The sequence below is a fragment of the Portunus trituberculatus genome, chromosome 41, assembly GCF_017591435.1.
Source record: "Portunus trituberculatus isolate SZX2019 chromosome 41, ASM1759143v1, whole genome shotgun sequence".
Lineage (NCBI taxonomy): Eukaryota > Metazoa > Arthropoda > Malacostraca > Decapoda > Portunidae > Portunus > Portunus trituberculatus.
This window is the reverse complement of record NC_059295.1, coordinates 33,543,926-33,561,912: the sequence shown is the minus strand read 5'-3', so window position 1 is coordinate 33,561,912 and position 17,987 is coordinate 33,543,926. Positions and strand designations below refer to the sequence as shown.

General features: G+C 37.6%; 1 protein-coding gene across 20 annotated transcripts in view; it reads right to left on the bottom strand.

Annotated features, from left to right (window-relative positions):
- The window catches only part of LOC123517066 (voltage-dependent T-type calcium channel subunit alpha-1I-like), a 467,781-nt gene that overhangs the window by 127,523 nt on the left and 322,271 nt on the right, over window positions 1-17,987 (bottom strand). For 17 of the 20 annotated variants that reach the window (XM_045276903.1, XM_045276900.1, XM_045276894.1 and 14 more), the window contains exons 2-9: window positions 14,839-14,950; window positions 12,382-12,515; window positions 10,194-10,291; window positions 9,925-10,099; window positions 7,574-7,612; window positions 3,733-3,845; window positions 1,223-1,392; window positions 1,026-1,118 (exon numbers count right to left, since the gene is read on the bottom strand). In XM_045276903.1, coding sequence (XP_045132838.1) covers window positions 1,026-1,118; window positions 1,223-1,392; window positions 3,733-3,845; window positions 7,574-7,612; window positions 9,925-10,099; window positions 10,194-10,291; window positions 12,382-12,515; window positions 14,839-14,950 — 934 coding nt within the window. The remainder of the gene's footprint in view (window positions 1-1,025; window positions 1,119-1,222; window positions 1,393-3,732; window positions 3,846-7,573; window positions 7,613-9,924; window positions 10,100-10,193; window positions 10,292-12,381; window positions 12,516-14,838; window positions 14,951-17,987) is intronic. The other 3 variants (XM_045276899.1, XM_045276904.1, XM_045276914.1) reach the window with 1 other exon arrangement.

Sequence of the window (17,987 nt, the reverse complement as noted above, 5' to 3'; positions counted from 1 at the left end):
CAGAGTTATAAAGCAAAAGGAGGATTGTGAAATACTGCAAGAAGACCTAAATAAGATCTGGGAATGGAGTAAGAAGTGGGAAATGGAATTCAATGTGAACAAAAGCCATGTCATGGAAATGGGAAAGAGTGAAAGATGACCTGTGGGAATCTATAAGATGGGAGATGGAGTAGAACTGGAGAAAGTAAAAAGGAAAAGGACTTAGGAGTGAGATGAAGATGGAAGAAAACAATCAACCAGTAAGCCATATTGATAGAATTTTTAGAGAAACATATAATTTGCTAAGGAATATTGGAGTAGCATTTCACTACATGGACAAAGAAATGATGAAGAAATTGATAAGTACTATAATAAGACCCAGATTTGAATATGCAGGAGTAGTGTGGACCCCTCATAAAAAGAAACACATAAGGAAATTGGAGAGGCTACAAAAATAGCTACAAGAATGGTTCCAGAATTTGAAGGGATGACATATGAGGAGAGACTAAAGGCTATGGATCTACCAACCCTGGAACAAAGAAGGAGAGAGGAGACCTGATACAAGTTTATAAATTGATCAACGGAATGGACCAAGTGGATAATGAGAAACTGATCCTGAGAGAAGAATATGACATCCGAAGCACAAGATCGCATAGTAAAAAGCTGAGAAAAGGAAGATGTCTGAGAGATATTAAAAAATATAGTTTCCCGCAGAGATGTATTGAGACGTGGAACAGTTTAGATGAAGAAGTAGTGTCTGCAATGAGTGTGCACACTTTTAAAGTAAGATTGGATAAGTGTAGATATGGAGATGGGGCCACATGAGCATAAAGCCCAGGCCCTGTAAAACTACAACTAGGTAAATACACACACACACACACACACACACACACACACACACACACACACACACACACACACACACACACACATATATATATATATATATATATATATATATATATATATATATATATATATATATATATATATATATATATATATATATATATATATATATATATATATATATATATATTGCTTACCACAATGAGAAGAACAAAATATATCCAATCCCAAAAGGAATGAGCATCTTGAACATAATACATGATGTCTGTCCAACCTTCCAAACTTATCACCTGTAGAAGAAATTTTCATTGATAAAAACACACTAGTGCAAGTTTACTAAGGGAAAAATATATGCAGTAATACAATAAAGACTGTATCATCATTTCTTACTTACCAAGAATATAGCGACCCATGCTAAACCAATATTATCAAAGGATATTGCTCCCTGAAATGGATTCTTGTCCCCTGGTCTGCAGTCAGTGTAGTACTGATTCCAGTTGACACAGGTTTCATTTGACATATCATTTGGGATATACATCTGTGCTGAATCATTACACACCTTGCCTGGATGAGAGCAAGAACAAAAGAGAATACTGTTCAGAAAATCTTAAAATATAAGGAAAATGAAAGTTTTTATCTATCTGCCATGAACAAGCTGACAAGAATCAAGTTATTTCATAGGTCTAATCATTAAAATCAGATTTCTATTTAATTTACATGTTAGTATGATTTGAGTTAAATTTCTAATAAATAAATGCTCAGCAACTTTTTTCCTAAATTACTGTAATTCTTACTTCTGAGCTACTGATACGTGAGGATCCATTGCCTATAATGGAGTGCAAAATCAGTTTAATATGAAGATGCTTTGGGCATGAGAATTGCCTGTCTAGCAGTGTCCTCACTTTAGTGCCAACTTGACTTACAATATCTCATATTTCAGTTCCTTAGTATCTAAACAGAGTACTTCAAATATGCATTTGAGAAAACAAGCCTATATAATGTAAACTGCTGGCATTTTCTCTTAATTTATAACTAAATAAATTTGGTGACTTTTATAAGCAGGCAGTGTCAGGGGGGTACAAAAGTTGAGGCTTGGCCATGGTACCACACTAGCCCGCTCCACCACAGACTCCCTGGTTGTGGTACAAGTGACAAAACTGTTGGGCACGGAATTCCTGCACCTGTCTCACCATATTTAAATCCCATTATCGGAATGTTGAAACATGGTGCCACAAAAGCCTCTGGCTATTATAGTGGCAACATGCTAGCCTGGTAGCATTGCTAAGGTCAGCAGATTGAGTCTCGCTCAGGCTCATGAGTTTAAGGTGTTTACTAGGTTACTGTTGTGGTTGGAGTGCCACAGTGGGGAGTTTGGTTAACCTGGCTGATGTTCTGGAGAGCATTAGATGTGATGGATGCCATAACTAAAACCAATGAACTTTGATTTTAACAAAAGTCATAATTTGTATATATATATATATATATATATATATATATATATATATATATATATATATATATATATATATATATATATATATATATATATATATATATACAATGGAGACTCAATACTTGAACTTAATTCGTTCTAAATGGCCACTCGAGTATTAAAAAATTCGACTATTGATACCTAATAATCAGGTAATTCGTTCCAGCCATTGCCAAACCCAAGTTTAGAAAAAAGCAGTGGTTTAATTTTGCAGTCGCCGCTAGCAATAGTGCACAGAAGCAGGGTTGGCCTGTCTTTCATGGGCTTGTGTCCTGGCAAACACTTCTCTTCCTTTGTTATATTGATCATGTTTGGTAGTTTTTTTTTTCTTTTTTCAAAACAGGCCAGTTTCATTACAATTAAAGATCTGTTGTGGGCTTAAGTGTTCCTTATTCACAAATTTCTTAAATTCAGGCACAAATTACTCAATGGCAACTCTGTCTGTACTTGCGGGCTTGCCGTGCATCACAACATAATTAATTCCAGCTCTTTTCTTGAAATTCACAAACCACCCTTTACTTGCTTTATAATCATCATCGGAGTCAGATGTAGTATCAGAAATAAGATCACGATGCAGCAGCCTAGCCTTCGCACAAATTATGTCCTCTGACAAAGAATCACCAGCCATCTGCCTTTGGTTTATCCAATCAACAATTTTCCCATTTCTTCCACTGCCACAGGTCACTTAAATTGCCTTTTCACACCAATCGCCACATCAGCTTTTTTAATGAGCTCTGTCTTCTTCAGTATTGTGGCTACTATAGATTTAGCCATACAGTACTCAGCTGCAAGATCAGTTCTTCTTTTTTTCTCGTATTTATCAATAATCTCCTTTTTCCTTTCGATGGTTGTCACTACATTCTTTCTTGTAGGCTTATTCTCATCACTAACAAGCCTCTTCGGTGCCATTGTAAGCTTCTAAATGCAAAAAATTCCAGAGACAAAGCGCAGGACAATGCTATTCTTACGACAGCGAAGGATCAACTGGCTGCGGTGGACCGGTAGGTCACGTTGGGCGGCGGGAAGGATGAAAGCACAGGACAACGTTATTCCTACGACAGCGAGGGGTCAACTGGCTGCGGTGGACCGGTGGGGCGCGTAGGGCAGCGGGAAGGATGAGGCCTTTTTGGTTTACAGCCATGTGGACGGACGTCGACTAATAGGTATCTTTTCGAGTATTAAGTCGAACTTTTGCGTTCGACTATTTAGAGTTTAGACGTTCGAGTCTCCACTGTATATACATACATACATACATATATATATATATATATATATATATATATATATATATATATATATATATATATATATATATATATAAACCTGCCAAAACAAACCAAACAAATTCTTTTTAATATGAAAGAAGTGTTAGTGAGAGAAAGGTCACTTCACTGTGTTGATGGGAGCCTCACCATTGTAACGAGAATGTGGAAGATTGTCACACTGATGCATGCCATTGTCCTTAGGCAGGGCACAGATGTAATCTCTTTCTTGCTCAGCCACTTGATAATATGAAGTGATAGGTCTGGAAAGACCAAGTAAATATCAACAAAACAAAAACTAAGAAGTCCATACTCCATGCTGTCGCTACCAAACCTTCAAAGTGCAAACAATTCATCCCTATCTTTTTTTTTCTTATCTCAAGTTGTAAGTACGTAATGCACTTGTCATTAACAAAAGTACAAATGAAATAAACTTCTTTCTATTACATACAAGTATACAGGCAGTATATTATTAAGCTAAATTTACTTGCTACATTATATTGCTATTTTATATATATATATATATATATATATATATATATATATATATATATATATATATATATATATATATATATATATATATATATATATATATATATATATATATATATATATATATTAACACACACATATACACTCAACCCCTTGAGCCCTGTATACATACATATGAAATCTACCATTGCAGCTGTCAACATCCTGCCTGGATTTGTCTTGCTAAAGCCTCAACTTCACTACACCTACCTACTGATACTAAGGGAAAAAGCCTTGGAGCTGCTACACCTAAATCATAAAAAATGTAAATACAGTGTTCACTGCAGCAAAGCCAATGAACTTCTGGGCAGGTTGTCATCTGCCCAAGTATCTTCTCATCATGTGCAGCTCTCAGAATGGTGAAGGGGAAAGAAGAGGTTCAGATTTGTTCCCTGTTTAAACTGAAAGGACATATTGCTTATGATATATATACAAAAAAATAAAATAATAACCATTTGTCATTCAGTTGCTATTCAATACATATGACTATGAATCATGTAATATTTTGATTCTAAATATCATAGGCAATCTTATATAAACTCTGAAGAATGTACAAATGTTCTAAATTCTAACAATTCAAATTTTTCATTACCTTCAGTGCCTAATAAAGTTGAGGTATGATGATGGCCTGATATCTGAATTTACCATTCATACACAGGCATGACAGACATAAACAGTTGCAGTCCATAAAACTTTAGCCATAACAAATACATATTACCTACATCTTACACAGAAAATAGTGCACTACATTCCTTGCAATGGTGGAAAGTAGAGGTACCAATGAGCAACACCAAATATATGTATTTACAAATTGCATTCCTACACCATCAAACACTTTTAGAGAAGAATAACATTTCAAAATGAGCAGTGTGAGTTATAGAAGTACTAAAATCAATTTATCAAAATTTGTAACACACAATGAAAGTACTATCTTGCAATACACACACACACACACACACACACACACACACACACACACACACACACACACACACACACACACACACAAAACATGATTTTTGCATGTTAATTCCACCTCTAACACTGATGTGTGTTCACGTGATGAACCATATTCATTCCACCTTTTTAGGACTTACACCCAAACATTACTGAAGAAAACATGTGCACACACACACACACACACACACACACACACACACACACACACACACACACACACACACACACACACACAGTGTGGACACCCCATAAAAAGAAACACATAAAGAAGCTGGAGAGACTACAAAATATGGCTACAAGAATGGTTCCAGAATTTGAAGGGATGACATATGAGGAGAGACTAAAGGCTATGGATCTACCAACTCTGGAACAGAGAAGGGAGAGAGGGGATCTGATACAAGTTTATAAATTGATCAACGGAATGGACCAAGTGGATAATGAGAAACTGCTCCTGAGAGAAGAATATGACAGTTGAAGCACAAGATTGCATAGTAAAAAGCTGAGGAAGGGAAGATGTCTAAGAGATATAAAAAAATATAGTTTCCCGCAAAGATGTGTTGAGACGTGGAACAGTCTGAGTGGAGAAGTGGTGACAGCAACGAGTGTGCATAGTTTTAAAGAAAAATTGGATAACTGTTGATATGGAGACGGGGCCACATAAGCGTAAAAGCCTGTAAAACTATAACTAGGTAAATACACACACACACACACACACACACACACACACACACACACACACACACACACATTCTCTTTGGTCACTGTAGTATTGTGAGTGCAGCCCAGAAGAAATTACTTTGTGTGACGATGTGTCTGGATCCTGAATATTTAATGGAATCAGGAAGTCACCAAAGTAGTGACCAAAGTATAGTGATGAGTGATAAATCTAACAACAGGGAAGGACAGGCCTTGTAAATATAGAAAAAAAATTAGTAGTAGTAATAATAATAATAATAATAATAATAATAATAATAATAATAATAATAATAATAATAATAATAATAATAATAATAAATAATAATAACAATAAATAAAATTAAAAGAAAAAAGAAAAAAAAAATAAACAAACAATAGAAAATTAAGAAATTAGTCAAATAAAGATAAATAAAAAAAACTGAGAGAGAGAGAGAGAGAGAGAGAGAGAGAGAGAGAGAGAGAGAGAGAGAGAGAGAGAGAGAGAGAGAGAGAGTTAAAATAAAAGTGAAAAAAGTGTGTAAAAACAGTGTAGTATAGATACAGGTTCACTGGGCAGTATTAAGACATGATAGTTCCATGTTGTGATTACAGAATCAAAATGTGACCAATGAAATGCAAATTGTGGAACAAGAGAGACAGTAAAATATAGGTAGCAAAACTGTTGGATTTAAACTAGTATTAAGAATTTAAGAGGTATTTAAGCTCCTCTCAATGTTGTTATTTCTATATTCATGTTAAAAGACATATACTTCTCTACACACTATGACTAAAATACAATTGAGCATGTTTTCTTTACCTACCCTATAAAATTCCTGTCTCTAAGCTGAATCAGTATTGAGCATTATGTTTGGTCTTCCAAAGTGGTCTCAAGGAGGAAAGTTTTAATTTAATGCACCAAGAAAACTACTGCACAAGGCAACCCTACTCAAGGTACATCCCTCTATTAGCTACCCATTACTTCTACTTCCATCAGCATGTATGGACTGGCTCTAGGACTGATATCAATGGTAATTACAGTAGTAGCAGTAGTAGTAATATTAGTACAGTAGTAGAGGCAGCAATAGTAGTAGTAGTAGTAGTAGTAGCAGTAGTAAGTTAGTAGTAGTTAGTAGTAGCTAGTAGTAGTAGTAGTAATAGTAGTAGTAATACAATAGTAGCAGTAGAAAGCCACTCTATCACTGATAAAATACTTCAACTAGATATTCTACTTGAAATACTGGTTAAGGTAAGTCAGGTGACTAGATGAAGACTATTGGCAGGAGAGCCTACAGCAGCGCAGGCCACAGTACACAACAACGGGAGCCATCATAACAGTGGTGGTGACATCCTGCTTGGATGAAGTTGTCTACTGTTGCAAAGTTTCCACTGAGATCTAATAAGAGGTTGTTCAAACAACCTCCATTAAGGGTTAATGTTTCATAATGAGACCTGACAACTATCTGGATAGTATGCACATTTTCAGCAAGACCATGTAACACAATAAATATCAATGATAAAAATAAATAAATTAAAATCATATAAGATGAGAAATATCTAATTAATAAAGTCTTCAATATATTAATCAATATCAATTCACTTCCTTAACAAAAAATTCCTAATGGAAGTACCAGACCATATATGAAAAAAAAAAAAAAAAAAAAAAATATTGACAGAGATATTGTGAGGATGTGCTTACTAAGGCTGGGAAACAACTCAATAACAATTCAACATATGCATATTAAAAAATTTTCAAGACTCGGTGAAAACTTTTTTGAAACAGCTGTTATGGTGACTCCTTTAAGTTATGAGACAGACATCTTACGTTTTGGGCTTGACGAGTGCATAATAAATTGGCTTTAATCTGAAAGAAATGATAACAACAACAGAATGAATGGTCAAGTTATAGGTAAATTGTGTTGTTTAAACAGTGCAGATTCAAACTGTTTCCATTATGTGGGAAGGTGTATCTCATGTATTGCTAAAGCCCTCAGTGAGGCAAAGTCCTGACACACTACAGAGACATACATATAGACAGGGATGTCTTATAAAGAGGTTTAACAAAATATCCATCAATATATACATATACAAAATATCTACATTACGGTCTTGAAAAATGTAGGAAACATTTCAATAATCTAGTTAAATTTCAAAAGATAACACTGAAATATGTAGAAGCAACGGTGAAAAAAAAAAATAAATAAAAATAAAATAAAATAAAATAAAAAATAAATAAATAAATAAATAAATAAATAAATAAATAAATATATATATATATATATATATATATATATATATATATATATATATATATATATATATATATATATATATATATATATATATATATATATATATATATATATATATATATATATATATATATATATATATATATATATATATATATATATATATATATATATATATATATATATATATATATATATATATATATATATATATATATATATATATATATATATATATATATATATATATATATATATATATATATATATATATATATATATATATATATATATATATATATATATATATATATATATATATATATATATATATATATATATATATATATATGTTAAAAAGAGAGTGAACTTATCATATATTTTAGAAATACAAAACAAAATGAGAAAAAGAATGCTGTAAAAGTGTGTACTCTACAGATTGCTATCAAAATGTTATGGCAAGTGCAACAAAACATCAACTGCTGTAATATGTTTGAAAAATAACATACAAATCAATTCAGGACTAACATGTAGGAAAAAGGAAAAGATATTACATTCACTCATCTACAGAGAAGAAACTTTGTTCATGTGTTATTAAGAAGAATACCTACAACCTAAGTTTAAAGTTTAACTGGGGCACCTGAAATAGGAAACTGACAGACTATTACCATTACTGGTGAGAGAGAGAGAGAGAGAGAGAGAGAGAGAGAGAGAGAGAGAGAGAGAGAGAGAGAGAGAGAGAGAGAGAGAGAGAGAGAGAGAGATTCTTTTGATAATACATAAAACACAGAATTCTTTCTCTTCATCTCTTTCAAACACACACAGACACACATACACACACCTAATGAAAAGAACAACAACAACAACAGCCACAACAACAACAATGATACAACAACAAAGTAAAAGAGGCACATGACATGGCTGCCACCATGCAGGACTGACAGCAACAGAAATCCATTTCCAGTGGAGTCTGTCAGGTGAGGGTGAGTGCTGAGTGCTGGGCACCAGGGCTCAGTGATTCTGCCCAAACAAAGTGGTCTAAATTAAAGGCCTCAGACATGCACCATCCACTTCCAGTAACCTCCTTGGATACAATATAATCAACTCTTTACCAACTATGGCAAAAGATTATTTTACTGATTTCATAAAGGCAAAAGAAGCAAGAATCCCATACCAAAACTACTTCCATATATTCTCTTATCTTCTTAGAGTGACCAGCAAGAGTTATCTCAGCACCAAGAATTCACTGAGTGGCAGCCACACCTGCATTACTTTACAAGTGGTTCAGTTTGGTGATGAACTGCCAGAACCTTCATACTTGATGCAAAAGGAGAGTTTCAATCATGGATTTCCACCACTGTTTCCAAAATGTTAGTATTGGGCATGCCACATACATTTACATTTTGTACTGTAAATATTTAAGGATACAAAGGAAACTGAGGAAACAAGAATCTGCTGTACATATTCATCGCACACAAATAAATGCAGATCATTCATTCATCTCTACCCATCACCATTTCATATACTGTATACAGCATTCCACACCATACATCAACAATGACAACAATACCAAATATATACCAAAGCATCAACAACACACAGGAGAGAGAGAGAGAGAGAGAGAGAGAGAGAGAGAGAGAGAGAGAGAGAGAGAGAGAGAGAGAGAGATAGGAACTGAAATGTACTGTACCTAATTGCATGGGGTGAGCTAACAACATTCTTAATGTGTTCATCCATATTCAAAGAAAGGATTGGAATCGACTAGAGAAACTTACTGTAATCATAGGAATGTAATGCAAAAGGAAGAGCTCTAAAACATAGATCACTTGGAAACCAGGATATGAGAGAGAGAGAGAGAGAGAGAGAGAGAGAGAGAGAGAGAGAGAGAGAGAGAGAGATTCATAGAAAGAGGAGAGCTACCCACCCTGGCGGCACTGTAACGTTCTGCGGCAGGTCAATGAAACAACGCTGACGAAGCATCCCTGCCCACAGCTGCACCCCAACAATGCCGAAGATGAAGAACACAAAGAAGCACAACAGCAACACATTCCCCAGCATGGGCAGTGTGTCAAGGAGCAACATGACCAGTATCCTCATACCTGTGGGAGGAAGGGAAGTGGCCAAGGATGACAAACATAATAATAAAGACAATAACAATAATAACAATATTCTGAGGAACATATCGGGACTCACTAGGGATCCTGTTGATGGCCCGCAGTGGTCGCAACACTCTGATGGTCCTGATGGCGGAAAGGTTCATGTCCTCCATGGCCAAGAAGTACTCCAGTCCCCTGCCGGCCCAGGACACAAACACGCATGATATAGGAGTAAATATTCAAAGATAATGTATACATACACTTGTACACTGAGAATGATGTAAACTAAATACACTCCCAGAAACGCAGCCTCAACTCACACGACACACACGAAAACAGGGAGGCTACAATTCGTCAACTTCATCCCGTACCTACTTACTACTACGCCCCTCACACAGACACACACACACACACATATAAAACTCTCTCTCTCTCTCTCTCTTGTTTAATCTTTATATCATTGAATTCGTCAATATATATATGTCCATCTTTCCGCTTACCAAACTATTTTATATCAAACAACCATTTATCCATCACATTTAATATCTTATCTAGTCTATCTATCTACGCGCCATATTCAGAAACGCTTCCCTCTCTCACTGCCACCATTGTCAAGACCTACAGAGACGATTGGCCAAGTTCTAAAGAGTATTTGTCCTGTTGATAATGCAGAAAACCTGTTAACATGTCACTAGGTTAACAGAAACATCCTTAAAAACCCGCGTTACTTCACCTAGAGCCCTTTGAAAATAGTGAAGATGCGGCAAGGAAGTGTTTCGAAACATGGGCCTATGTATCCATGTATCAGTCAACTACTCTATCTATCTATACATGTACTTATCTATCAATCTACCTACCAGCCTATCTATCTATCTATCTAACTACGTAGCCATTCATCCCCATCCACCTACTTGACTGTCCATCCCTTTGCCCACCGATCTATGTATCTGCTAAACTGAGAGGAAGGAAGCACAGCGGCACGAGGGCGAGACCACACCATCTGAGGCTCTCTCGGCTTCAAATCCATATTGATTACAGAACACAGGTGACCGTGGCCAGGTGGGAAGGAGAAGGAGGAAGAGCAGGGAAGAGAAGGAGGAAGAGGAAGGAAGAGGAGGGAAGAGAAGGAGGAAGAGGAAAGAAGAGGAGGGAAGAGAAGGAGGAAGAGGAGGGAAGAGGAGGAGGACACGCGGAGGAACAAGGGAGGAGGGTGTAAACAAAAGAGGTGAGGTTTGAAGGAAGGAGAGAGGTGGAGTTCGAGTACACATGAAGGAAGAGGAAGAGGACGAGGATGAGGAAGAGGAGGAGAAGGAGAGAGGTAGTGGTGGTGAAGAAGAAGAAGAAGAAGAAGAAGAAGAAGAAGAAGAAGAAGAAGAAGAAGAAGAAGAAGAAGAAAACGGCTGAAAAAGAGGGAAGGATAGTTGGAGAAAAAAAAAAAAAAAAAAAAACCGAAAGTGGTGCAAATGATAAAGGATAAAGTGAGGAAGACCCAAACTGCAAAAAAAGAACTACAATATGAAAGAAGTGAAAAAGAAAGAAAGAAATAATGAAAGAAACAGAGCGGGAGAGAGGTATGAAAAAGTAAACAGCAGAAAGGTTGAATTTTCCAGGAGTTAAGTCTCTGACGAGACAGCCAACAACGGAGAGAGAGAGAGAGAGAGAGAGAGAGAGAGAGAGAGAGAGAGAGAGAGAGAGAGAGTGTGTGTGTGTGTGTGTGTGTGTGTGTGTGTGTGTGTGTGTGTGTGTGTGTGTGTGTGTGTGTGTGTGTGTGTGTGTGTAATTCACCGTGACCTCAGTCGCCTACTGGTCATCCAACCAGTCTTCCCCATTACGGAGCGAGCTCAGAGCTCATAGACCGATCTTCAGTTAGGACTGAGACCACACTACACTCCACACACCGGGAAAGCGAGGCCACAACCCCTCGAGTTACATCCCGTACCTATTTACTGCTAGGTGAACAGGGGCTACACATTAAGAGGCTTGCCCATTTGCCTCGCCGCTTACCGGGACTCAAATCCGGCCCTCTCGATTGTGAGTCGAGCGTGCTAACCACCACACGTGTGTGTGTGTGTGTGTGTGTGTGTGTGTGTGTGTGTGTGTGTGTGTGCAGCTGCGACACGGGAACCCAAACAGGAGATAACACACACACACACACACACACACACACACACACACACACACACACACACACACACACACACACACACACACCTCAGTAAAGACGAGGTAATAGACAAACAGAAACAGAGAGACAGACAGATAGACAGACAGACAGACAGACTCACCCAGCCACCACAATGAAGAGGTCCAGTCTGTTCCAGGAGTCAGCCATGTAGGAGCCCTTGCCCGACCAGCCCATTGCCACCATCTTGATCACCATTTCCACCGCGAAGAAAGCGAAGATGGCGTCGTCAAACATCTGGAAGGAAGGCGGCGGCTCAACACATTGCTACTTACGTTGCTCTTACTTTCACCTTCCTATTCAGAATTGCCTGCGCTGGACAAGAGCAAACCCATCGGTTGCTATGGTTATGGCGTCCCCACAACGATAATAACACTAAAATATCACAAAAAACAAACTTACACCAGGACATTTCATTAAGCTTATGTGGACGTCATTGCTGTTAACCTCTTCAGTATTGGGATACATTTTTATCATGAGTTTTGGATGAGATTAGATGATTTCATTGACATTAGAAAGAGTTTATGGAGGTCAGAAGATTAATGGCCAGAGTCTTCCCTATTCTAATCCATACATAAGTTTCTGAAGCCGTATAAAATAACCAAATAGTAAATAGAATGAATATGAAAATGCGTCATGATACTGAAGGGGTTAAGAGGTTAAGGCGAAATAGTACTATTTTCGAGAGGTTTTTGATGAAGTAAGCAAATAAAGCCCATATTCTGAAACGCTTTGCTCTGTTACCATCACTGTTCTTTCAAAGGCTCTAGTAAATTCTAGTTGAAGATAATCGTGTTTTTTTTTTCTTTCTATAATATTTTTGTGATTCTGGTGATGGACTGGAAAGATTTCTAGTTTACTGAAAGGAGAAACTGTCTAAATAAAAAAAAAAAAAAAAAAAAAAACGCCAGTCATTTCTGTAGCCTTGGAAAATTGTCGTGGTGAGAGAGCAAGCCGTTTGTAAATACGGGTCTAAGTGTCTTCAGCTTTTACTCAGGTACACTTCCCGATGATGTGTTTAGTGGTTAGCCTTAGATACGAGTGTGTCACCATTCGTACTAAGTTTCCCATACTTGCATTTCTGGGACAAGAGCTGTGTATTAAGGAAGAGGATGCTTATGTCCTTCAGAGGCTTCATCGTGTATAGTCAGGGCGTTGTTGTACGTAAAAACAGATAAAATAATGCAGATGTGTAGTGGTTTCAACACGCGCCACTGACGACAAAAGCAATGATGGATTAACATAGCCTGTTTAAATGTCTGTAGGTATATTTCTTTCTTCAGTCAAATCATTTAAGAAGACTCGTATAAACCAAGCAATGTCAAACTCCAATCAATGTGTAGTGGTTTTAAAAGAAGCAACTGACCACAAACCTGTTTATATGCCTCTAGTTCTATTTCTTCCCGCAGTCAAGCCGTCTAAGGAAACTCATACAAACTAAGCAGCATTAAACTCCAATCAATGTGTAGTGAAGTCAAAAGGCGCCACGGACAACAAAAGCAGTGATAGACTAATTTATATGTAACTGTTTAAATGTTTCTAGTTATATTCTTTTCCTTCAGTCAAGCCGTCTAAGGAAACTCGTATAAATTAAGCAGTGTTAAACGATCCTAGTGCTTGATTATTAAGAGAAGAGGGAAAGTAAGAGACACAATACGCACAATATTTCACTGAGAATGGATTACTGTGGCTGATTGTCAAAGATACAGCCTCGGTTGGGAATACTTCAACAAGGTGATGGTAGTGGGGAAGGGATCATTAATCTTTATAATTCTAAGGAGGAAGGTGATATATGAGAGTTTACAGTACATATTCTCTCTCTCTCTCTCTCTCTCTCTCTCTCTCTCTCTCTCTCTCTCTCTCATTTTTGGACATTTTAATTTTTCAGACTACATTTTTTTTCAATTTTCTTCCTCTCTCTCTTCTACGGTTTCTAATTCCCTTTATTTATTCAACACACCGTCTCCCCCACTCTCTCTCTCTCTCTCTCTCTCTCTCTCTCTCTCTCAGGTGACGTCAGTAAAGCAGCTTAAAGTACATTATTCATGAAATTGACCCACTTCATTCATAATCTACTCACGTTCCCGCCACTTTACATTAAGCTGTATTATTAACAACAAATTAATGCCTGAATGCCGAGAAGGATCATTGAGCAATACGAAACGCAGCTGTCCTTGAGATAATACACACAGGCACCAATACAACGCAACACCACTCATGATCGGCGCCCACAAGTGATTACCAGAGAGAGAGAGAGAGAGAGAGAGAGAGAGAGAAATCTATGTTGTCTAAGTTTTACCCTTTTCTTTAACTCCTTCATTACTAGGACGCGTTTTTACCTTGAGTTTTGGGTATTAGACGATTTTATTTACATTAGGAAGGATCTATGGGCGTCAGAAGATTAATGGCCACAGTCTTCACTATTTTAATCTCCCACAAAAGTTTCTGGAGCTGTATTAAAAAGCCAACTAGTAAGCAGAATAATAAGAAAAGAAAAATGTCCTGGTACTGAAATGGTTAGTGGCACAGACAGTATAGGAGAGAAGTGTTTAAGACTCACCTGGAGAATCTTGCATCGGTTGGTACTGCACGACTCGTCCACACACGGCTGGTACATTCCGAGGGTCACGCAGTTGAGGAGGATCACCAGCATGCTGATTCGCTCGAACCATGTGCACGGGATGGAGTTAAGGAAAACAATGTGGCGATGGATGGCCGGATTACAAACAATTAACATGGAGATTTCACACAACAATAAGTCTTTCTAGTGAAGTAACGTGAAGTATAGATTACATTTTTCTCTTTTCATACTTTTTTTTTGAGGTCTTTTATTTTTTGTGTAGAATGTATTTAGTGTAGAGTGTAGAGTCCATCTATCTATATAACAAGCCTTGCGGATGGTAACTTGGTATGTACGTAAATAGAGACAACAGTAACTTTCGAAAATACTAGATGCAAAATACAAGGCTTCAGAGGCAACTGTGCGACTACATTAACTGGTCGACAGTCAGCTGGGCGACAGGAAGACCAGGCGGCGCTCAACTGGGAGATAAATTAGGCAACAAAACTTTTCATTATGTAAATAATAAACTATACTATTGACAATAACACACACACACACACACACACACACACACACACACACACACACACAATTATTGGTCTATTGATGACAAAAATACAGGCTTTATTAAAATAAGTTTAGAGAGACTATTATGCAGTTTTTAAATTAAGGAACAACACTGCATGCCGCGAATCCGAATCTGACCATCATCCTTGAATTCTTGATAGCCTGCAACCACTTTCTTTATTCTTTTCGTTCAGGTTCAGTGTTTGCTCTGCTGGCTACCACATACATCACGCATAAACTGTATACATTGTGATGAATCAGATTTATATAACTGAGACACTAACTTTATCATGGAACAACTTATATCTGGAGTATTGAAGCCTTTACTGTCATTCTGTACGCTTCTCTAGTTTATCATTTTGTCTAATTCAATACACCGACTATTTTTTTTTTTTTTTTTTGCGTCATTATAGGTCAAAAGTCATCTGCCATTATTTTCTACATATTCCACATCTCAAGCGGGCACCGTGGTAGATATCCTCATCCTCTACTATCATTCAGGTAGTCCACACGTATAAATTTGATCCACTTACTCACCAACTCGTGTCAATTCGTCATAGTTTTCATCATTTCAAACAGATCCAACAAAATTTCAAATGTTTCTATTATCTAACAGTCTATCAATTGTCCTTACACTTTTTTTTATGTAAGAGGGAAATCCGGCCAAGAGCAACAAAAACTGTGATAAAAAAGAGAGAAAAAAAAATATAAAAAAAGACCCACTGAGGTGCCGGTCCCCAAACATGTCGCAGGAAATGTGGTTAGAAGGGGACTCCGAAGATGGTAAAGGAGTCATCATTTTTTTATTCCAATGTTAAATTTTGCGACGAGAAGAATGTACTGTATGTGTAGTTAGATGCTTTGACTACAGTCGCTCATTAATCCTGTCGTTCACTTTGTAGTCGCCTAGTTGACAGTCACTCAGAAGTCCTCCCGCTCACCTGACAGTCGCCCAATAGCCACTGAGCCAGAAAGTGAAGTATAATGTACAGTTACTGTTATTTACGGAAGGAGAGAGAGAGAGAGAGAGAGAGAGAGAGAGAGAGAGAGAGAGAGAGAGAGAGAGAGAGAGAGAGAGAGAGAGAGAGAGAGAGAGAGAGAGAGAGTAAAGGGCATAAAGAGAGGGCGGCGAGAGAGACAATTAATACTGCATTAGATAAGAGGATGTTATGTGGCACGTGAGGCGAGTTTAGTGGGTCTTTACTTGAGGGGAAAGTAAGGCACGGGAAGCAGGTGCAACAGGTAAGCCGGTGGTGGATGGAGGTGTGGGGGAGAGGCGGAGGGAGGAAGCGAAGGAAGGAGGACAGGTGGTGTTCTTGTTTCCACGAATGGTGCTTGTGTTATTGCGTGAGCTTGTAGTGATATTGCAATCATTTCCACAGCTGCTAATTCTCTTCTGCTACACTACAATGAGAACTGAATCCACTACAGCTACTACTACAAATATTACTCCATCAACATCATTACCACAACAACAACAGACTAGACTAATGAATCTCCAGTCGAAAATTAATCTTGGCCCTCCTCTCCACACAACAAGGGCAGGCCGGCTTCCCAACAAGCTGTCACAAGCCACGTCTCACAGGTCATGGAGGTCACACAAGACACGAAGCGCAGCCAGCCGCCGAGGTCAAATGCTTTAAAGTTGTGCTCCCAGACGAGACGTATATACAAAAAGAAAAAAAAATAATAACAAGAATAGATGGCCGTCTATATGGAATGGCAGCGTTCCCAGTAAGCCTCCATTTGCTTCAAACATATTTCGTTCCGTATTTCCATAACCCAGATTAGGGACGCACGCTAGGGACACACAAGGGGAGCGCAGCACGGTAATGCGCAAGGGTCATGTATCAGCTGCTGCACTAATGGAGCCGTGGTGGGAAGCATCTGGGAACGGTTTGTTATCGAAAAGTATGGTACAAATCTTCAGTTTATAAGCCATTAAGTACAACGCTATACACACACACACACACACACACACACACACACACACACACACACACACACACACACACACTTCAATCATATCTCTAGTTTCCCTTGTGTAGCATCAATAACTGTTGTCGTGATAGACAGAATGAAACACTATTCCACCAGGTCTCTTCCATCAGTCAATACCTTGTCAGAATAATAGAACATAAGAACATAAGGCGAGCGGTAAGAAGGAAGCCAGGAGGGATACACGCCGCAGTCCTCGCATGAAACATATCCACCAATACCCATCTGTCATCAGCCTAAGTCATGAACTTATCTACTCGTCTTTGAAAGCTCCCTACAGTAACTCGGCACGCTTCATCCATCAATCACTTAATTTCAGAACCAACTGATTTTATTTTGCTTTATTTTGTTTATCTCTACATTACTCCGAATTATAAATTATTTCAACTGAAAGTTAAAACAGACAGACCGCAGCAGTGACAGAGTGCATGGATTATTAATAGCCACGTGACACCAGCCATGACACCTGAGTATACCGTGGACACTTTTAATGAGCAAACAATAACACTACTCCATTTGCTCTCCATTGCGTGACTTTCAAATATATACTTAAAACTTGCACTCGGCTATCCTTTTCAAGC